General features: G+C 37.6%; 1 protein-coding gene across 1 annotated transcript; it reads left to right on the forward strand.

The window, feature by feature from the left end:
• The first annotated feature begins 2,247 nt into the window (after positions 1–2,247).
• On the forward strand, positions 2,248–17,748 carry rp1l1b (rp1 like 1b). Its single transcript, XM_056763748.1, has 4 exons — positions 2,248–2,742; positions 5,891–6,068; positions 6,379–9,672; positions 10,366–17,748. The coding sequence occupies exons 1-4, from the start codon at positions 2,248–2,250 to the stop codon at positions 16,632–16,634; spliced, it is 10,236 nt and encodes a 3,411-aa protein (XP_056619726.1). The 3' UTR covers positions 16,635–17,748.
• Positions 17,749–24,359: the final 6,611 nt, after the last annotated feature.

Below are 24,359 nucleotides of genomic sequence, written 5' to 3' on the forward strand. Positions count from 1 at the left end.
TGTTTTGGTTAGATATTTGCAAAACCCAGTGACAAACATAAAGGGTGACTAATAATAATGATTTCTGGCAAAAAATAAAAGGGGTTTTAGAAGGACAGCAGCGATATAGTGGAATACTTACAGCTGAATTATCTATACTGCAATATATGAATAGGATCATGACAGTTGGTTTCGAGTGCTGCTTGCTGCTTGCTGCTGTTCTTATTTCTCTGGATTGTTAAACATCTCTGTTCGATGCTGTTTTGACCTTACCAGAAATGCAAAAATGTACTTGTTTTGTAATTGATATTATATGAATTATAAAATAATGTTTTCTTCACATGCTTATATCAAAAGCACATATTACAACAGGCCTCTGGGGTTTGGAATCGATCGGGAAACAACCCAAAAATAATATTTTTTGATAACTAAGATTTTTTCATAACCTCTGTTGGTTATGTATTACAGTATACATTATTTGTTCTTTTTTATTGGTTAAACTAAGAAAAAACAAGGAACCTGGTTGTCTTAAAATTTCGAGTTATGGTTTGAATAATCATGCAAAATAGATATTTTTATTCACATTACACCTGAACATCTGATCAGAATATCACTCATACCTATTGATAGAAATCAGAATTTTTGATCTGTATGGTTTCACTTGATTTTAACAAACTATTTTCCATTTAATTGTCACTTTTGAACCTGAAACAAAAATAACAATAGGCATCTACTTAAGTCTTATCCTGTCACATGTCGCTTCAACTTTCTCCCTGCACTTGTAGATAAACCCTTTAGTCTAATTCAGGCAAACCTGGTCTTCCATGTCTGTTCTTTTTATCCAGACTTAGTCTTTGATATCTGTCCATCATTTCCCTGGCTACATTTCTCCGCCATAGAGTTTGCCAGACATAATGTCCTGTCATGATAGTCCAGTGGGATTCCGAAAGACGGACCCGTTCAGGGTCAGACGGCAACCTCGGAGACAGTAACTACTGTTTCGGACAGTTGTAACTTTTCTATCAGATTATTTATTTACAAAAATAGTTAATTATTTTCATAAATGTTGTAATTGCTATCCAAAGTATTATAACTGATTCCTTTATATATATACAAATAGAGAAAAGTCTTCTGTATGCTATTTGTAAGCATACATTACATACATTTCTACAACCTCATACACTGTATAAAAAGGAATTTTCTGTTACCTGGAGTGACAAAAATAAAAAACATATCCTGTGAAAATACAGGATATAAGGAAATATGAGAAATGGGTTTCCCCATTTTTTTATACACTGTAAAACTTTTTTGAAGTTTATTCCGCAGGATTGGCAGTAACTGTTTTCAGTTACTTTAAGAGATTTCAATTACTTTTGAGATTCTAAATGAGCAAGAAGATACTGGCATTAGCACAGCAACACTGCAAAAATGACATTCTTCCTTAGCATTTTACTCTATTCCTGTAAAAATATTTTGAAATTCTTCAATTACGATACATTTACTTAACAGTTAAATATACATCTTTTGATACACTTAGACACATCATCAGTGATGGAACCCGTAACCTGGAAAATATATAAACTAGGTTTAAGTTTGTGATTAAAATTAAATTTTACACTAAATCTACAGTAAGTTACTGGCAAATAGTTACAGTTTGTGACAGCAATGTTTAACATTGTACATTTGGGGTCTTTTTCTTTATTTTTACAGTTTTTTGACCAGATTTTAAACTGTAAAAAATCTTGTTTAAAAAAAGAAAATTTCTGGCTACTGGGGCACCAGAAATAAACTATAAAATAACAGTTTTCTCTGTGAAATTACACGTTTTACAGTTTTTAGTAATATTATGTTTTTACCGTATTTAAAAAATGCATGAAAAATCTGTAAAAGAACAGTAAAATTCTGTTTTTTGACATAATATGTAATAAATCAGTAAGAAAAACAACAGAAAAATATGTTTTTTCAGTGTACTGTAGGCCTTTTTTATTCAAATGGATTTACATTATCATTATTATTTCCCCAAAGACAAATGTGTTGACCTCATGGCAATGACATGCATCATTTGGAGTGCTCAGTTTGTCATATTAACCTCAACATATGCTTTCTGTGTCTTTCTGCAGAACGCTTTGAATAAGGAGGGGATGATTGAGTGTGGACTGCTGGACCAGAGAGCATATAGCATTGCTGTATTCTTCTATGGTCATATTATTCTCTTATTGAAACCAACGCCAATTTGACAATCACCACCAACCATTGGATGAAGCTAAAATGGGCTCTCACAGGCAAAGCTTTCAATGCTTTGACGCCATCCTGGATGATCCATCCCTCAAGCCTTCTTTGCCCTATGGACACCGCTCTGTAGCATCACACATGAGCTCTCCAGCTTCCAATAGACTGGAGGCACTGGAGGATCGCGGATGCTACCTGTGTGCTGATCACCAGCAGGCCACGTCGATGACCTCGGAGGCATCAGGAGCTTACACGACCCCATGGTATCATTTTCAGACACATCCACACTCTCACCATTATATGACCAGAAGGCCCGCCCGACCAGAGGAAAGCACTGGAGAGTTTGAGGATCACCACCATCACCATCACAAGCACTCCAGTAGAATAGTGATTGTGAAGAACAGTGACCCGTCGGTCCAGAGGACCATTGTGCTACATCGCAGGAGTTTGCGCAGTTTCGGACTTTTCATGGATGAGGTTTCTCAACTTATGCAATGTCTCATCAGGAAACTCTACACACTGGATGGCAACAAGGTGAGCCTTGTGTCTCCTGGTATTTGAAATAGTAAAGTAATTTATACCCCTACTGTAACCATCAATACAATCAATACAGATATAGACGGTTTCAGCAGTAACAACATTAACAAACGTTATGTGGCCCAAACGTTATGTGTCCGGTAGGCCTCCGCAAAGAATCAATGACTGATGAGTAGTTTTTATGTGATTTAATTGAACAATAAATATTAATATGAATAAATTATAAAAGAGATTGTTATATTATTATTAGGGCACCGATACAATTTTTTAAAGACCCGATATATTTTTCTGGTACATGCCGATACCAATGCCTCTACCGATGCCTGTACCTTTTCACAACACAGTGAGACTGATAAAAATAGATTTAAAGATTGTGAAAAAGATCATTTGAAGAACATTGATAACCAAACAACACTAGACCCCATTGATCTTCATTGTTTGGATGCAAAATGACTGAGACAATTCTCATAATAGTGTCTTTGTGTTCTTCAGAAGAAGGAAAGTCATGAGAATATCGCTTTAACCCACGTTTTATTCTGAGATTGACTTTTTTATGTTTGGGATCCCAGAGACCCCAATGGTATTTACAAATAATAACAGTCAATTTAATAAATATTAGTTTCTTTTTTTATTACTTTAGTCCAGTTTGCCTTATTTAAGTACATGTATTATTGAAACTCTTTTGCTCTTTTAGTAGACTTTTTGAAAACATATGAAAAAAATGTAATTCAATAATTAATTCAACCATTCATTTACGAAATCAAACAATTTGCAGGACTTTCTTTAACCATGTATATTTTTTTATCATGTATTCTATCTCCGAGAAGCATTACTTTAAGATGATAAACTATCCTTAAGAATGAACTTGATACTATACTTTTAATTATTATAATGTTTAATTATTATATTTTTTCTGGAGTTTGAGATGAACAAGAGATACTACTAATAATGTCAATTTATGATAGATTTCATACAGTTTCATTACTGCAGTTATTCATTAATTTATATGAATGGAGTCTGTGCAGGAAACTGGGGTAACATACTGTATATTTTCAGCCATAGTTTACGTTTTCTTACTATGGTCAGTTAGTAATTCGGGAATTGAAAAAATTATGATGTATGTTTACCATCTTTGAATTACATAGTCATTTATATTTTCTGGAAGGAAGAATTGCTGCTGATTTGCAGGATGTTTAAGGACCTCTAGTGGTTAAAGTTGGCAATTATTTGAAACAAATATACCCGTGTATATTTGATGTGGTATAATAGATTGAGTTGTATCTATATTTGAATTAATCACAATGAGAACAAGAATAGCCGAGCGGGTCAGTGAGCAAAAAGTTGATTATAGGCACCATCAGTCCTACTACTGCTTAAGGGCAAATGCTACAGACCACGGAAAAGGAAAAAATAAAGAATTAGAGTCTGCAGGTGGTTTGGGCAGATAAGAGGTGGACAGGGTGGCCCGGCCAATGTAAGGAATAGCCCCTCTGGGACTAAGCTATGGCAACCCTGATAGAAGGTGAGAGGCAAGGTGTTTATACAACCCTGAGGCCTGTGCCACAAAATCAAGACATGTCTCATGTGTTCGCACGCAATGATAAGGCACAGCATGCCACTCGCAAACTGAGCCCTTCAATTTGCTGATCTGTGAAATCATGCTGTGGGTGAAGAAAGCGCTGTCCCTTTAAAAGGGGAAGGTTTCTTGGCTAAGAATCCACTGAATGTCTGGAGTTGATCCAGGCATTTCCTGCCCCTCAGAGCTGGACTTACCAATCATTGCTGACTCTGTGCAGCATTGCTTGTCCTCTGTGAGTCCACAGCAGGCACATCCTATTAGTACGGCCACAAGCATGTACTTTCCTTTAGAAAACATGCCGTAAAACAGCACACACCCCTCCGCAGGGGCCTGACTGATACATAGATAACATTACGAAAGACAACGGGACGATGCCAGAAATAGATTTACACGGGCCGGAAAAAAGTTTTAGTTGTCATCCTTGGTTCAAAGTTGAACATTTAGCAAATCTTAATTTTCTTATTATATCAAATACATAATTTTCAACCTGTAATTAATTCCTTTCTTCTTGTTCCTGTTGGAGGCAATCGGGATATTCCTTCTCTGGTATTTGCGCACAGCAGTGATATGCCGGCACCCAGAGGATAACTATTAATCTTGCTCAAAATCAGAGCTATTTTGAAACAACAGAAGCAGGTCAATGCCATGAAAACATAGAGTTTGAGATACTCGTATCCTCTTCACTTTCAATTAATTATGTTCAATCCCACTAGAAGAATTGAAAAGTTTTAAAGGTGCAAAACTGCAAAGAATGCAGATTTAAAATAAAGCACTGTGTATTGTGCATGTATGTATTGTGGTAAAGAGTGAAATGTTGACGTGTGTTTACATTCTATACTTCCGTCACATTGGATTACATCCACATCTTTTAATACTATTTTAATGTAAATGCATTACCTATTGTGGAAGTTTGTTTACTTGACATTTCTGCACCTCCATTCTGAAATGACGATAACACAACTGTTGGGCCAATTTTGTTTCTTGACCCTTCTTCAATTCCGAAATTTGAACTATACAAGCAAAATAGCCACTCTCTAATCCAAGCAATAGCACAGTTTTTCAGTCTGTGATATTGAACCTTGTGTACTTAAAAAATGAATGTGCATTATTTGTATAATTCTCAGTCAACTAGAAATGCATTCCGCAAAATTTCTATTTATGGATAAAAAGGCCTTTTGGACTGACCTATAACCCATTTGTTTGTATTTTTGTGTGCACGCTATTTGTTTTGTGCTGACCCATGGGCACTGACTCATACGCAGAAAACACCCCCTGTAATGGATCACACAGATTTTTTGTTCACCGGTTTACTAATGCGTAGAGTGTAGTAGTGTGGGAAAATGTATTTACCAGATGGTTACACTTCCCATGGTCATTAACCTTTAATTGGTAGGTCTTTAATCCATCATAACACATTTCCTCATCAGAATTTGCCATTTGTAATAAATCCCTGCTGATTTCTTTCCAGCCAGATTTTGCCTATCTCGATCAATTTGATTCTGTCATGTTGTAATCTATCTGTAATCTATCACTTATCTTTCCAACTCAGACTTGCCTGTTTTTCAGGTTGACAGCGTGCAAAGTCTGCTGCATTGCGCTGGTATTTTAGTCTGTGTGGGACGTGAGCCTTTCCACCCACTTCTGTTGGACAGTTTTAGAAAAAACTCCTACGACAAACTTCCAAAGCTGAACATAAAGTCACGCTCTAGTGCTGGCAGTGATGATAATGGAGCCAAGAAAAATGGTAGGTCATGGGTAAATTGTATCTATTCCAGATTTTTTTCACTTTTATATTAATTATCTATGTAGCTATTCTAATTATTATATCAAAGTGATACTTTTTCAAAAAATATTGTTTATAATTATATGCATTTCCATTTACAGGGTAGAAAATACGTTTTCGATCTCTTAATACTTTTTAAAACCATATAGTTTAACCAAAATTGTACAGTGTTTGTGGAAAGTGTCTATACATTACATCACAAGTACTGTTTGTTTGGCATGTATTCTTGTTTTTATAAAATTGAAATACTCTATTACTTAATTCCTTACAGTCGATTTTGGACTTGAAACCAAGCGAAGCATCATTCATCCAAGATGCGATTCAAGCAACAGGTGTGCAAGGTTGGCGTCATCTGAGAAATTATTTTCAAATGGACTCAACTCAATGCCACCAGGGAATGCGGGCACTTGCCCTCGCGCAAGAGAAGGTATGATGGATGATGACATAGAAAAGCGAGTCCTAGTAAACAAAGACGGAAGCCTGTCGATGGAGATGAAAGTGCGCTTTCGACTCCTACATGATGAGACGTTGCATTGGTCCACAGAGATCAAGAAGTCAACAAGCACTTTGAATGAATGCCATACAGCACATGATGATGCCTACTGCCTTTCTCACGGTAGTACTGACAGCTGCTCAGAAGTAGAGTCCCCTTCTGCTTGTGAGGCAGAAGAAACATACAACACCAAACGCTACCAAAAACATTTTGAGGAACCTCATTGCTATCACTGCTGTGCTCAGTGCCAAGAGTACGACATGAGGAATAATCCAATCCTTCCTGATCAAACCGCTGTGAGACACATCAAATCCTCAAGCTCAAGTGCATCTTCACGCAAAATAGTATGCAAAAAGGCATCCACCGATAGCATGCACACAATGTCCAGTGAGGAATACACAGAACATGTTGTTGAAAAGGTCGAACAGACCTTTGGGAAGCAGAACAACACCAGTATTAAACATTGCACCACCCACTGTTGTTGTAGACAAAGTCAAGTACGCTTAGTGTCCGCAAAACCAAAATGCACAGGTTCAACAGAACAAAAGTATAAAGTACCAGAAAAGATGGAAGTGTCTGATACGGACGAGAATAAACCAGACAACTCTAAAGACTCACAAAAAGAGAAATTAATTCCACAGATCGCTCAACCCGTTGTGAAAGATGAGAGGCCCCTGTCCACAGTGAGCTCTTCATCACATATTCTGGCCTCATTAAAAGAAGATCAAGATGAGGAAGATGTAGACATCCTTGGAAGCATCTCAAGAGCATCCCTTGATAGTGGCCAGCAAGAGGATGAGGATGGCAGAGATGCTGAATCGAACCAATGCTCTGCTACGCACTTCAGATCCCTTGCATCTATGAAACCTTTGCCACCAAACAAAACTTCACCACTGGGACGGCCCATAGTATTCAGAAAGCTTACCTCAATAGAAATAGACGTGGACAGAGATGATCAAAATGTCAGGGCTGGTAGTGCAGAATCTGATCCATCTGAAGCTCTGTCGGGACCCAAAAAGTGTAAATGTTCACATTTAGACGACACAGAAAATAATGAATTAATGGCAAATGACCAAGAAGAAGAAGATGCTGAGATCAAAATTGATAAAAATACTGGAGAAATAAGAGAGGGGACACATAGGGAGATGTTAGCCAAATGTAAAACATCTTCAAAATCCCCATCCAAGTTATCACTCTGTTCTCAAGATGATCTTGCTTCCGAGAATACTGAGGGACATCAGGACATAACAGATGAGAGATCATCAAGTTCTATATCCATTAAATCAAATACCTCTGATAAATCAGATAAATCCAATGTTGCAGAATTACTTGAACAGGAATGTCCTGTACATGATGAAAGAGCACCCAGTGCCATCTCAATAGAGTCTCATAAATCAGAGAACTCTAAATCTGAAATGTCTGAAACTTCACATGAGGACCAGGAGAATGAAGTGAGAACATCAAGTGCCACGTCTGGTAAATCGACCACATCTGTCAAATCCAAAAGATCAAAAATATCAGAAAATAACTTTGACGATTTTGTTAAATTACATGACAATGTTGAGGATAGGACAATGAGTCCTATGTCTTGTAAGTCAAATATTTCAGCAAATTCAAGTCGGTCCAAAGAGCCACAGTCTGAAGAAAATAAATCACCAGATGAGCTAATAGAAGAGAGAGCATCAAGTGTTAAATCTGCAATGTCAAACAGATCTGTAATCGAAGAGTTTAAAGATCAAACCGAGGGGAGGGCTTCCAGTGCCATTTCATTAAAATCCAATACTTCTGATAGATCTAAGACGTCAGTTGAGCTTAGTGAGCTTGAAGAGCACGAGCTAGACAGAGTTTCCGTGGACTCCCATATCTCACAAAAATCTAATTCTGAGATTTCAGAAGCATCTTCTTTGCAAATAAGAGAAGAAGAAGAGCTGCAGGAACGAACTCCAAGTGCCATGTCAGCCACATCATTGCAGTCACTCAAAACAACCCTTTCAGATGTTCAACCAACAACTGTGGAACCACACAATGGGCAGCCTAAAGAAAGAGCACAGAGCGTCATGTCTACCAAATCCAGTGCATCTGTGAAAGTAGATGCACCTGAAGTGGAAAGTGAACTACCAAGGGAGAGATCTCCAAACTCTATGTCATCAATGTCGCATATTTCAGCCATATCCAAAGTTTCAGAAGACGATGAAAAACAGATCCAAGCAGAGGATGAAGAGGAAGTTCAGGAAAGGGCATCAAGCGCTATCTCAGCTAAGTCTAATATATCTTCAAGATCAAGAAAATCTGAGACTGCGCCAACACCCATTGAAATGTCAGGAGAAGAAAATAAGGAACGAACGCTTAGTGCTATGTCCAGCAAATCCAAAGATTCCTTAAGGTCAAATAAGTCCAAAGGACATTTGGAACATGTGAACACAGGGGAAACAGGAAAAAGAGCCTCCAGCACTGTGTCTGCTAAATCTGAGGGTTCCACAGATGTAGAGCTAGAACAAAGAGCATCAAGTGCAATATCAGCTAAATCAAATGCTTCTGAAACATCAAAGAGGTCCAACATGTCAAAGGTGGGAGAAGATGAGGTTAAAACATTACAAGTCCAAGATGATGACCAGATGTCTGCAGAATCATACAACTCAGAGACATTTAATACATCAACTAAATGTGAAGAGAAAGAGGAAAGAACACCAAGTGCATTATCAACAAAATCTAAATCCTCTGTGAAGTCAAATAAATCCAAAGCACCTGAATTGGCAGCTGTTAAAATTGTGGCTGAAGAACACGATTTAAGATCTGCAAGTGCAATGTCCTCTAAATCCATATCTGCAAAATCAGAAAAATCGGAGGTCTCCGATTTGGTCCTAGAAGAACCTGTAGAAACAGATGAACACAAAGAAGGCAGAACTCAAAGTGCATTGTCAGCAAAATCTGCTGAGTCTGAAATCTCAGTTGTTACTGAGGAAGTTGCAGAAGATCGATCCCTAAGCGGCATGTCATCCAAATCCAACGCATCTAAAAGATCAAAAAAATCGAATTCAATAGCAGAACACCAAACAAAGGAACGGGCTCAAAGTGCACTATCTGCAAAAACAAATGTTTCTCAAAAGTCACAAAAATCAAATGCATCTGCAACAGCTGACAAAGCTGATGACAAAGAAAAAGAAGAAAGAGCACCAAGTGCCATGTCAGAACAATCTTGTATTTCTACAAAATCCGGTATCTCTGCAAAGTCCGAATCATTTACAATTTCAGATGTATCTCTACAAGAGCCTGATGATACAGAACATGAAGACAAAACACCAAGTGTCATGTCCATTAAATCCAGTGTTTCAGCGAGATCTCATAAATCAACAAATTCACATGGTGGCCCCGTTGAAGTAGAGGTACATAACAACGATATACTTTCAAGTGCAATTTCATCAGTCTCTAACATCTCTTCAAAATCTGGAAAATCTATAACACCAGAAGCAACACATAGTGAAAAGGGAACCACAAGTGAACCTGATATCAAAGAAAGAGCTCTCAGTGCAATGTCTGCAAAATCGAATTCCTCTGTAAGAACAAGGACATCAAAAGTTTCAGAAATAATAACAGATGAACAAAAAGTAGAGAGGCCATCAAGTTCTAAGTCCCTAAAATCTAATGTCTCTGGAAGATCTAAAAAATCTAATGTTTCAGAAGGTAGTTCAAAGAATGTTGTCAATGAAGATAAAGAGAAGGAAGAAAGAGCATTAAGTGTCTTGTCATCTCTTTCTAATGTCTCAGAGAGGACAAAACATTCAGATATAATCCCTGATGTAACAGGTTCTTATATAGAGGAGAAAGCACCAAGTGTGGTATCAATTACATCTGTAAAGTCTAAGACCTCAAATGCTTCAGGTGTTGTTCCTGAAGAAACTGAAATCACAGATAACAAAGATGACGAGGCATCTGTTAACTTAAGCAATGTGCTTGCAAACTCAAATGTTTCCACAAGGTCTAAAAGCTCATTCTCAGAAGCTGAAGAATCTGAAAAAAGATCAATAAGTGTTTTATCAAGTGCATCAGCAGAATCCAAAGTGTCCAAAGCAGATGTGGAGAAAATATCAAATAGATCAAAGAACCAGTTGTCAGCTAAATCAGATGTATCTGCAAGGTCCAAGAACTCAGTTTCTGAGGGTGAAGACAATACACCTACAAATTGGAGTCCAGTGTCTGGTCACTCAAAAGCATCTCAAGCAGACTCAAATAAATGTGTTTGTGGAGCGGTTAAATTGAGTCCAATTGTGTCAAGTCCTCTGTCCACAAAGTCAGCAAAGTCCAAAATAAGCTCATTTGTTACTACTTCTGAGAGAGCTTTGACACCAACAAGCACATCAGTTTCTATTGGGATTGTAGATGACTGTGAGGTTGATGATGATGAAGGTACTACTTCAGTAAAGTCTAAAACATCAGCATCATCAGAAACATGTCATAATTCTCAAAAAGATTTATTAGAATCCCAACTACAAATGATGAAAGACAGAGCAACACAGAAACCAGAGGCAAGACCTAAAAGTTTCACAATGGCTAAGTCAAATATTTCTGAAAGATCCAAGTCCAAACAATCTCATTGCAATGCTACAGCTCTAGACACAAACCAGAGAGATGAACCATCCGCCAATGATTCAGTGAGGCAAATCTTTCCAACCCAAGAAATTCGATCATTCAATGAAGCATCCAGTATGCCTGCCCACTCTTATGCAGGGATCGCAGGTCAAAGGGCACCTGAAAGTCCAGATGTTACCCATGATTTTCTAAGTATTTGTCCAAAATGCAGTTGTACACCAAACAGAGGAAAATCATCCACAGTATTAGTCACTCCTACTTCACCTTTCTCAAGTGCCTCAGCTTTCTCAGACTCTGGATCTGGAAAAAACAAAAATTCTGCAGAAATCATTGACAGACCAAATAGTAATGTATCCAATTCATCTCATTTGCAAGTAAATGATCAAAAAATAAGTGTTGAAGTAACAGTTAACAGTGGAGGTTCACATTCAGGAAAAAGCAAAAAAAAATGCAAGCCTTCACAATCAATTGAAGAAGATAGGGTCAGGTGTCATTCAGCAACTTTGTCATTGACCTCCACAAACCGGCTTAGTCCCAGCCCACCAAAATCACCCAAAAAATCAAAAAAAAATATTATTCTACATGTTGGCTCCAAAGATAGCGTGCCATCTCAGAATGTCATTGACCAAAGTGGACAAAACATTGAAAATAAGAATATAGAACAACCTAAATCTAATAGACCTGAAAGAACACACAATGTCCGACCCGACACAATGCAAAATGTCACTGACAAAAGTGAAAAGGGTAGCAAATGTAGAAAAAGAATAGGAAGCAGCTCTTCACGTCAAATGATGAATGATGATGCAGCAGAGTTGAGTCCTTCTTGCTTGCCAAATTCCTCTCCAACTGAGGTGGTAAATGAATGGCTCATGAAAATTCCATCAGAGACTGACTTGTGTGATTTGGAAGATGAATTTCATGAAAACTTTGATACAACAGAGCCACTTTGCACATCACATGTGCCTTCAGTAGATGAAAATGTGCACAGAGATTTGAAAGAATATGATGTAATCAAGCCTGAAAAACAAAACGATGTGGATAATTCTCATCTGGCAAGTGCAGAAGGAACTGTTGACAAAAAATCTCAAGAGAATCATGCAATTCGTGAAGATGATCGACAGCGCATTCGCCCTCAAGCAGCGGAGGAATCAAAAGTATTGGATTCCTCAGTCCTGGTAATGAAAGTCTTGCTGAGTCCCACAATTGACAGATGCAACAGCTTACCAGAGGTGTCTCCTGTGTACGGACGTAAACTCAGCACATCGGCACAAGGCCTTTTAGATTGTCTGGCAAAACTGCAGTTGTTAGACTTTGGCCCGAGTGATGAAATCAGTAAAAAAGCTAAATACCAAGACTCCATGAGCATGCTAAAGTCCCTTTGGCTTTGCGATCCAAAAGATCAAAATTTTAAAGATCAACAGCCTCTGGATAAGGAATTCAAAGCCAGGTCATCCTCAGGAGTAGATGTTAACAGTGGCTCAACAAGCTCTGGGAAAAGTAGTGTTTTGGGTGGCGTCCAAGCCCAAACCAAAGCAGAATGTGAAGGCCCTGATACACTCACAAAGGTAAAGGAAGTTGATGAGACAGCACAAGAAGAACGCTCAGAAACACCTGAATCAAAATGTAAGTCACCCACTCCCTACATAGCAAGTCAAGCTCGGTGGACCCCTGTGGCTGGGGCAAAGGGTCCAGTTGAGGAGATGATAAAAGATGATGTGACAGGCTCTGATGAGACAATCAGGAACAATGATAGTCCAAGGGAACTCATGGAAACACCTCTCTCATCCAACATGAGTTCTGGAAATTATCCCCAAAATAAGGAAACTGAAACCGATCATCCAGAGGATTCAAGTTCAGGCAGCCATCCAGCATTACAAAGACCACAATTATCAAAAAGGTTTTCTCAAGACCCTGATCCTGTATGGGTGCTAAATTTACTGAATAAATTAGAAAAGCAATTTATGACACATTACGTCAATGCAATGGATGAGTTTAAAGTCCGCTGGAATCTTGATGACAATGAGCAGCTTGACATCATGATATGCGAGTTAAAAGATGATGTTCGCAAACGCATACAATATAGTGTAAACAGGGAGCTCAAAAAAATTAGAGGAAGAGCAGGGAGACCGAGACCACCAAAAGAGGCGATGTCACGTGAATCAACAGTTCAAACCGAGCAAAGGCGGAGGCGTCTGAAAGTCATGCGCAACCAATCAGTTGACCCACAGCCTGCAAAAAGTGAAGATGAATATACAGCCACAGGTACAGATTTCAGTGATCAACGCAGCGATGATGAATATTGCCCTTGTGACACATGCTTGAAAAAGAAAATGGTATCGAAGCCTGTTGTACCTGTGGAAACGTTCAATTCTGCACCTGTGATGCTGGACTTTGATTTAAGAAGAATTCTCCAGATTAAGAAATCTGCTCCAAACAATGAAAAGGCTAAAAATGAATGCAAAGTCAGTAAAATGGACGATGCAGAAAAAAATGTGCCTCTTGAGGTTGTCAAGGAGGAGGATGACAGAGAGGTAACAGATGCCTTCACAGCTCAGGAAAGTGAGAAAGAAGATGATGAGGATAGAAAAAGTGTCAACTGTGAAAAGATAGAGGATTCTTTTGAGAAACAGTCAGATACATCTTTAAAGAAAGATATGAATGAAGAAGTAGAAATAATGTCCAGCATGGAAGTGGTTGAAGTTGGGGAAATTTCTGAGAGCAACATGACTGCTGAACAACAAAAGGAAGCTGAAAAAGAAAATGAGGAAAAGGGTAATAATGAGGCAGATTCTGAAAATTATAACATAAGTGGAGATGTCAGTGATGCCATGCAAGTTGAAACTGAAAGAGGAAAAACAAAGGAGTGGGCACAAAAAGAACAAACAGAGCATAATAGAAATAATGCAGATGAATCCGAGAATGGTGAGACAGTTGATGATGAAACTGCAGAAGAGGGTGAGATATCTGAAGTAAAAATGACGGATGAGAGTGAGACAGCTGAAGATGAACCTGCAGAAGAGGGTGAGATATCTGAAGTTAAAACTGCGATAGAGAGTGTGACAGCTGAAGATGAACCTTCAAAAGAGGGTGACACAGCTCAAGATGAAACTGAAGAAGAAGGTGAGACATCTGAAGTAAAATTTGAAGAGGAGAGAGAGACAGCTGAGGATGAAACTACAGAAGTAGGTGAGACATCTGAAGCTAAAACTGCAGAGGAGAGGGAAACAGCTGTAGATGGAGCTGCAGAAGAGGGTGAACGAGTTGAAGATGACACTGGAGAAGAGGGTGAGACATCTGAGGATAAAACTGCAGAGGAAAGTGAGGCAGCTGAGGATGAAATCGCAGAGGAGAGTGAGATGGCTGAAGGTGAAACTGGAGAAGAGGGTGAGACATCTGAGGTTAAAACTGCAGAGGCATGTGAGACAGATGAGGATGAAACTGCAGAAAAGAGTGAGAGTGCTGAAGATGACACTGCAGAGGAGAGTGAGACAGCTGAAGATAAAGCTGCGGAAGAGGGTGATACATCTCAAGATGAAACTGCAGAAAAGAGTGAGAGTGCTGAAGATGACACTGTAGAGGAGAGTGAGACAGCTGAAGATAAAGCTGCGGAAGAGGGTGATACATCTCAAGATGAAACTGCAGAGAAGAGTGAGGCAGCTGAATTCGAAACTGCAGCAGATGGTGATTTATCGGAAGCTAAAACTGCAAAGGGGAGTGAGACAGCTGAGGATGAATCTGCAAAGAAGACTGAAGAAGATGGTGAGAATGCTGAATCTGAAACAGCTGAAGAAAAAACTGCAGAAAATAGTGAAACAGTTGCGAATGAAACTGCAAAAGATGAACACAATTCTGAAGATGAAACTGCTGAAAAGATTGAAACAGCTGATGATGAGACTGCAAAAGATGAAACTAAAGATGAAACTGCAGAAGATGACCAAACAACTGAAGATGAAAGTGCAGAAGAGGATGAGACAGCTAATGATGATACTCAAGAAGAACATGAAACATCTATAAATGCATCTGTAGAAGACGACAAAACTGCAGGAGATAGTGATACAGCTTCTGATGAACAAACTGCTGAGGCTAAATCTGCAACCGATGGGCAGTCTGCGGAGAGATTATCAGCTGAAGAGGATAAGACAGCAAAAGATAAGCAGAGTGTTGAAACTTCTGCAAGAAACAGGGAGTCTTCTGATCATGAAACAACAGATGAACTAAAACCTTTTGTGAAAGATGGACAACCTCCTGAAGCAGAAACTGCAGACGACATTGAGACGGCTGATGATTCTGAAGGTGAAACTATAGATGAGGATACAAATAGCACTGACAATAAAGATGAACTGGCTGAAGAAAGAGTAACACCTGATGATAAAAGCACTGATGACGATGAGGAGACTGATCGAGCAGAAAGAGCAGATGAGGAGAGCACTGAATCTGTTGAAGATGTCTCATCCAAAGCAGAAGAAGATCTTACAGAAGATGAAGAAAATGCTGAAGAGGACATACCAGAGAGTCACTCTGAACTTGAGGAGGTCAAGGAAACTGTTGATCATAAAATAGACGTTCTTTCCAATCCTGATGACACTGAATGTGATGATGTCATTGACCTAAAAGCAGATAAAACAGTGGCTGAAGAGGAAACTCAGTTTAAGAATGAGGGAGATGTTGTCATAGATAGTATTGATGAAAAAGATAAAGAAAGTGGAAAAGAAGATTATGTAGAAGAGGTACTAGGAGATAAAGGATGCCATGTTGCAGACAGTGGTGAATCAGCTGAAGGAGGAGATGAGGCTGAAGATGACACGGAACCAGATATGGAGATAGATGAAGGGAAACACAATGGGAACGTTCAGGCTTCAGAGTCTACTTTACAGCCTAAGCAAGAAAATGGTAAATCAGATAAGACAACAGTCACTTCATTTGATGTTGCAGAAAATCACAACTCGGTGTATGATGCTGATGTAGAAGACTCAGAAACTGATGTACACAACCAGATCCAAGAACTCAGTTCTGAGTCTGAGAGCAAGCCACAAACGACTGTGCGCAAAACTTTCAAGATGCTCATTCACACTCTGGCTTTCCTAAAACCCACAGCCACTCAACGGCCAAAAGAGGAAGAAGAGGAAGAAGGGGACGATGAGGAGGAACATGAAGAGTCATCAGAGGAGAGTGATAATACAGAAGACCGTTCATTTGTGGAGAAAGAGGGATGTCGAAAAGAGAAGGGGGAGCTGTCAGATATAACAGAGGATACAGGAGAAGAGGAGAACCGGGAAACTGAGACAGGCAACACAAACAAAGATTATTCTGAGTCTGAAAATGCCTTAGAAAAACAGTTCACAAAGTCTTCTATGGAATCTCAATCAGGTTCCTTCGATGAGGTTCTTGATGATCAGGTAAAAAGTCTGACAATTTCAAATCATGTGACTGCGAAGTTTAATCAGTAGAATTCAAAGCTAATCTCTGAGAAGCAAACCAAAGATTATCTAAAGCATGAAATGGTTGGAGGTTCTAGACAGGCATGTTACTTATACAGTGATCTTAGACTAAATACAATAAGCTTAAAGTGATGCTCATCAAGATGACCTCGAGTTTAAAGAGCAACCTTTTGGTTACATATATTATTAACCAAAGAATAACTTGCACTTTACTATATATTTATGCACATTACAGTATACATATAATTGCACATTATGAATACTCTGTAAAGGGAATTTCTTTAACTTGAAGAGCTATACAAATTTCTAGCTTAAAACCAAGAAAGTTTAGAGTTTTCGCAAGTTTCTGTTAAAACAGAATATTAAATGTATAATACAGTCAGTAGCCAGGTAAAGGACTGCTGACAAAGGGATAGTAATATATCACACTGCACTTTCACTGTACATGTGTACCTCTATATAAATGTACTGAAAATGTATTTTAGTATATACAGAATCATATACCAACTTGTATTATGTAAAATATATACAGTACCAACATGTAAAAGTATTCGGTGGCCTGACATTTTACGTCACAAGTGTGAATAGATAAAAATAAATGTGTCTTTTGAAAAGAACTGGAAAAGCTTAAAAATATAAGTGGGTACTTGGGGATCATACCTTAGTATGAAAAAGGAAAGCTAAATACAAAACACAAGACCAATCTCACTTAGAATACATACAGTGATACTTAAGTATATCAAGGCAGTGCAGATGAACTGGACAGATCAAGGCCAATTTATTTGATTTCCTAAAATACCCCAAATATTTAGGATTAAGGTGCACATATTGAGACATTTCTTAGATGTTTTGCCACATGCATTTATGCTGTGTATTTCTCATCTATTAACCCCTGGGCGTTGTGCTGAAAATATTATAGGACTGTAATCGCAAAAGAACAATCAAATAAAATTATGATTAATCATCAAATAAGAAGGTTTCCACAAACTTGGGATGAAGGTATAAAAAGTTTATTTTAGCATCATGGCACATGAATTATGAACATCTGTAGTGTTATCTTTCTGTTGTGTTATTATAAAACTCAATTTTGGGGATGTACCATCATTGCTGGCCAAACAATTAGTTGTTCATTTAAAATAAGCGTTTGAATGTACTGATATTCTGCCTGCAATAAATATATTTGAGCTCATGGTTACATTTTTCTGGTGTTTTGTCATTTAAAGGAACAGTGGGGCTACGATTGCAATTTCTCCTACTATGGGAGCCAATGGGGTCCTAGAACTGTTTGGTTACAAGCATTCTTCCGAATATCTTATTCTGTATTCATCAGAACAAAGAAATTTAAACAAATTTGAGTAAACTATGACAGACTTTTTATTTGTGGGTGAACTGTCCCTTTTTCAAAACAAAGTATGTATGGGACTGGTTTTAAAAGAACTTAAAATATCACATATGATTTACTTGGCAAAACACTTTACCAAATGATAAAAAGGACCAATAAAGATAAGTTCAACTTAGTTCATTCAGAGCCAAAAAAGCTCACCCTGCTCCATTATCCTGAGGGGACACCTGGAAGTAGATTCAAGGATCTGACGCAGTAATCTCTCAAGTGATATTTGCATAGAGAAAGTTTAATCACAGAACAGTCTGCAGTCTGGAGGTCTCATGCATTCCTATGCTAGTCGAGACAGAAACAAAATTATTAGTATCCAGGGTTGGGGAGAAACGGATGACATGTAAAGGCTTGGCATAATCAGGATAAAGAAAACTATAGTTTTCCATTTGTTACAGTTATGTAAAACAATTGTAATCAGATTACAGTTACATTAAGTAAAAACGGCAATACTATCAGGATTACGATGGCATGCAGTGCAAACTATGCCTTCCAACTACCAAACCCTCTATCAAAGGTTACAACTACTGTATATCACATTTTCTTAAATATGTTATATTTTGCATCAAATATGTTACATTTTGGACCAAACCCCTGTACTTTTAAGTAGCTATATTTATATATATGACGAATCCAAAAGTAGATGAGATGACATTACTTTTACAGTATATTTTGTTGCTTGGATTAAGTTACTGAATACTTTTTATGAAGTAATTTGTTACTGTAATGGAATACATTTTAAAAGTAAGTATCACACTTGATTCAAGACACAGTTTTTTACAGAATATTTAAATTCTTTCAATTGTAAGGAAATTTTAGAATGACAAAATCTGTTGTAATGTAATTTTGCTTTTACGTAAATGACACCTCAAAGATTAAATGTTGTTTATTGATTTGACAGTCTAAAAATGCTTTCTTAAAAACAAAAACATTGCCATTAAAAGATTAAGGTCCAGATTTCTCATTGAGTGGTAGGAAACAGTACAAATCACCTATTACTGGTTCCCTTTTCGATCTAAGATATACTGTAGATGTCCAAATTTAGAATTCTTACAGAAGGATGTTGCGTAATTGAATTACAGGCTCATTATTAAAGACCAAAGCTGTTTCTAAAGAATTAGTCAGCGCTAATAATGTCTTTCTGTAATTAGACGAGCTATACATACATTCTGTCCTGACCTGAAAGATTATACTGTGTAAGATGTGGACACAGACCTCTTAGTGATCACTTAAATCCAATTTCTCAACACCAACATCACAGACACCTGCCAACATGTTACAAGCCGCGTTTTACAATATTGCAAAAGCTCTGCTGCAGTTTGTCTTTCAGAAGTTTTGAATGAGAGAAATTATTTCAAGGGACCTGACTTTGTCTCTGAACCTTCGATAGATCATATCATGACATTCGTGACACAATAAAAAATGCCCCCTGAAAATATTGAAGGTGAAAATCAGCAAACTATTAATAACCTGACTCACCTCATCCATCAAACACCTAGTTAAGAGTCAATTCCCAGCCACTGAGACATCTGAAACAACCTGCTTTTTGTTTTCGCTCTCCAACTTTGCTGTGTTTTAAACTGGCTGGCCGGTTCACGAAACAGGGGTAGAGCCCGAGGACCTCTTTCCAAGACAACTTCAATTACTCACAAAAGTTAATAAACCTCACAAATAGCATCAGCTTTCAAATTAAGTAGCACGTAATGGAGATTTGCAGACCAAACCGTAAGTTTATTCTGGGATATTTAATTACCGTCTGCTTGTGACATGGTAAGTGTTTGGTTATTTGAAACTGTCCTGAGAGACTTCATTCCCTCCCGTTGCGGTGCTGGAGTCACAGGTATACAGCCCCATTGGACAAGTCTGATGGATGGTCCTCTCTCGTTGAGTTTCCATCCTCTGTTTCCGGAGGGAATGTGACATAAATAATTGGTGTCACTCCCATCGACCGAGTGCCACACTCGAAGGCGGGGCTGGAGAAGTTGACAAAACACAGCCGTCCAATCTCAGTGCTCGCAATATCCTAGATTGCCTTCCTTTTTCTTACAGAGAGAAATAAACGATGAGGCCACTTGCATTTTAGCACCATGAGGTCAAAAACAGAGATGGAGGAATATGCATACAGTGATTGTATACTGCATGTGTGGCATTACACAGGAAACAGAAAGATTTAGGATATTTTTTAGCACTACATAACTTATTTTTGTCAAATTAAAACATGTCAACTAGGCTGTAGGAATGTTACATTTATTACACTGTAAAAAACAATTAAGCTATGGCAACATATATTTTTACTTCTCATCAAAAAAGTTATTTGATTTCAACGTGTTCTAATAAGTTACAGTATCAACGCATCACTTGTCAACATTTAAAATGACTTGTTAAGCTAATTTGATTTTATCATAAAGTTTTAGGGAGCAAAATAAAATAAATGAATTTACAAAATTTAAATTTCAGTCTTTTGAAAATGTTATTTTATAAAGTGTGTTATGTCAAAAATTATAATTAAAATGAAAAATTTCAAATTAAAATGAATGTTCAACTAAAGATTTAAATAATACTATACTGTTTATATCAGGTTTCGTCACACTGTGCAGTTTTATGGAACATTACTTTTAAACTGAGCCTGAATTACATTGTACTGAATTGAATTGTACTATTGTAAGTTGCATATTTCATATGCTGTTTAAACTTGAGCATCAACCAATACAACTTTTAATTATTAGTGGTTTAGCCTTTATGAGTTTTAATGAACATGAGCTTTAAAGACACTTAGTCTCAGTTTGATAGAGAATAATATTACGCTTACAGTTTTTAATGCATCATCATCAAGGAATGATGACAGACTAATGTGCCTCTCTGTAGGTTCACTTCTTACAAGAATGTCAGTAACTAACAAAATTTCATCCCCCATTAACTCCCATAGCATTTATTTCCCCTACTATGATAGGAAATAGGGGGTAGATATCTGTTTGTTTACTGACATTCTTCCAAATATCTTCCCTTGTGTTTAGCACAAGAAAGACATTTTTACAGGAGGGTGAGTAAATGATGACATAATTTTCACTTTTGGGTGAACTATCCCTTTTAGCAAGAGGGATTAAGCCACAATGTCCTATCACTCTATTACTACTATTGGTTGACTAAACGTAGAACACCAAAAATAATAATTCTTATGAATTACATAAAAATTCTGGATGCAGTTATTTGATGGTGATGAGTTTCTCTTTTCATGATTCAGAGCACATTTAGTCTCCTACCTGTGATTATTAGCAACACCTCACTGCATTAAACGTGGGTTTGGGGCTTGAACTTGAGATGTTTTTCGAGTCTGCCCAAACATGGTTGTAAACGCCGATAAATAAGAAGTAAGCAGGAAGCACCTGCTCACTGAGATGAGGGGGCTATTTCCACCCTCAACGCTAGTAGATATAGGCATTTATTCCGGAGGATAAAGCAAGGGGTTTTCCCTGTTTTTCCCTGTTTACTTTTGAGTGTTATGCCTGACGCCAGCTGCAGTGTTGTGTACTGCAGCGTCACACTCCCATGCTTCCAGATGTTCCAGGAAAAACAAGTGTGCCAGCCTGTCGGTCAGGAGAAGAAATATTTTGAGCTGTGTGTCAGAACTTCCTCCCTCAGTCTCTACACAGGTGGATGTCATTTACAAGTGTAACAAAGCACACTTTCCTTTTTACTATTATACTGAACTGCAGGCATTCAGGAAGATTATTCATGATAAGTGATCTGAAATCACTTATTTAAGTATGTGTATTATATTTTTACATGTATTTGGTAATAATAATAATAATTAAGGAAAAACATTTCTACACCTCACACCAAGAAAACAACAACAAATATTTGGGGTCCCTAAAATGATGTGCTCCCCAAATAGAAATATTTATATTTTGGACCTAGCAATAGCTATTAGGCTACATTATTTTAACCTCATTCAAGTAGGCTAAGGTTGGAATTTAAATGTCATGGGCAATTCCATTAAAAGCACTTATAAAACAAACATTTAAAGGTAAAAAATTTAATAATATCATTATTATTATGGCCTACAAAATAACAATTATCATCAAACAATGTGACTAAAATATAAATACAGGTATATCATCAGTAATTTGTGAGAACACAAATAGGACACCATGGCACCATGTTCTTGAGAATGAGCCAATCATTGATCATTGTATCAATCCTGGCATCTCTTTTTACTTTAGGATATGCGTGTAGTGCCAAGGACATGTCTTTACAGACCACCAGCTCCTGACAAAAAGTGATTCCACAGAGGAAGTAGCGTGTATAAAGCAGTGCTGGCAGGCACAGCTAAACTACAGGCCCTTGAAAGCATTGTTGAGTTTATTGTTATTGTGACTGATGTGTCCATGGTCTCATTTAATACAGGCCGAATAAATGAGTGAGTCCCTGTCCGGCTTGATGTGTGAGAGAGGCAGAGGAGTTTTCCCACACGGTGAGAGGAAGAGAGAAAATGTTCTCACAGTGTGTTGCTTTCCCCCTTCCATTGAGGAAGCCCCCCACAAGGCTGTGAATAGGGGCTTCTTTCTCTTTTGTCCTCAGGTGCTGCTTGATTGACACGGATAAAACTGTGTGCATGCAAACACTGTGAGAAAGAATAAACGTTATCTACTTTACCTGTATATACTGTACACAGAAACTGACTTGATAGTGGAGATAAATCATGTATTATGTGCTAGACATTTTTACTTACATATACAGGGGAGACCAGGGCAAGTTGTCACTGGGGTTTAGTAAACACCTTATTAGATAAGTTCTGGAGTTAACAGCCCAGCTACACAAATTATTTTTTCTGAAAAAAAATATGTTCGTTTCAGATCCCTGTAAGTATATAATGAAAGCATTGTGCAGTAATTTATACATTTACCTCATTTTGAGCTAACAATTGTTTCATATTTTTGTTTTAATAGTTGACCCCCGCTATCGCCATCTCTGGCTGAAACATACAATTACAGGTTTCTTTACAAACTCATCCTTACATGTGTTGAAGACTAATCAAGTCAAACTGACATTTACAGTAAAATCCAACCAGACAGGTTAAATCATAAATCACTATCATAATAACCGTTGAAAACATATTTTTATATAATTATTTGTTTCTAACTAAAGACAACGTATTAACACTGCCTAGTCAGTATGTAGTACTTAATAGCATAGATTATTTCAAAGATTTTATTGTGGCAACTGACCCCATATCAGGTGACATCATGCACCTATATAAAATTAATTATTGTACATATATCTACCGAATATATAACAATGAAAAGTGCAGAATAAATTTTGCTGTGTTAGCACATTGTCAACAGTACGGTTCAGAGGTAGAACACAGGTTCTCTCTTGCCACGGTCTCTATTTCTTTGTGCTTCATTTCCACTGTTATTCAGGTTATATTGGTGGACAGGATGTGGTGTCTGGGGACCTGGGTTGTGGGGACGCAGTATCCGCAATCTCTGGGAAAACCAGAGTGGGATAAAGATAAATGTGTTACCAGGACACCCTCAACAAAGCTCCCATCACACACCTGCGCTGCATGTCAGAGGGGCCCCTTAGACTCCACATCACAGACACAGGTGGTCCAGAAAAAAACGAAAAGTTCTCGACCACAGTGACATTGTTACCCTGTTTATGCGGCATCAAAAGTGATTCCCACAGGAAAAAATGACAGGAAACAACTTTGAAGTGATTTGAAGTTTACTGTACTTCCTTGATATGATTGTTTATGTAGTTCTCCTATTAATGTGATAAATGTCTTCCCGATTATATGGGAAAAAAGAAGTTTAGTAAGGATAAAACCATTAATCAACAACCTATTGTTTGATGTTTATTATGGATTATTTCCTCTGTGACTCATAAAATTCTTCAAATGTTCTAGCAGGAAAAGCATTTGAAAGACCTTTAGATTCAGATACTTATTTTGTAGAGACGATACTATCATTTCAATCAAATGGAACAAGATCATTCCTTTTGATATTATAGAGCTACGAAGTGATTATAATGATAATACATTTTCACAAATAAGTTTTCACAAAATTAAACCAACAATATATTAAGGTGGTCCGTAATAATTCAAACATCCATGAAAAACTGTCATCTCTTGCTTTCTAAGCTATCTGAACATCAAAACTGTTTCACTGACCATTCCAGCTGAATGCCTCATATAAAAATGAGCTTTGCTGCCCTCTTGCGCACGTTCAGGAAAACAACTATTTTACTAGTAGGCTCTCCATGTAAGGAACTCTTGTAATGTAAGGGAGTCCCGATTTTAAACCTATAATAATTCCAAATAGTGTAAACAGACATTTGAG

This window comes from Triplophysa dalaica, chromosome 13 (genome assembly GCF_015846415.1).
Source record: "Triplophysa dalaica isolate WHDGS20190420 chromosome 13, ASM1584641v1, whole genome shotgun sequence".
NCBI lineage: Eukaryota > Metazoa > Chordata > Actinopteri > Cypriniformes > Nemacheilidae > Triplophysa > Triplophysa dalaica.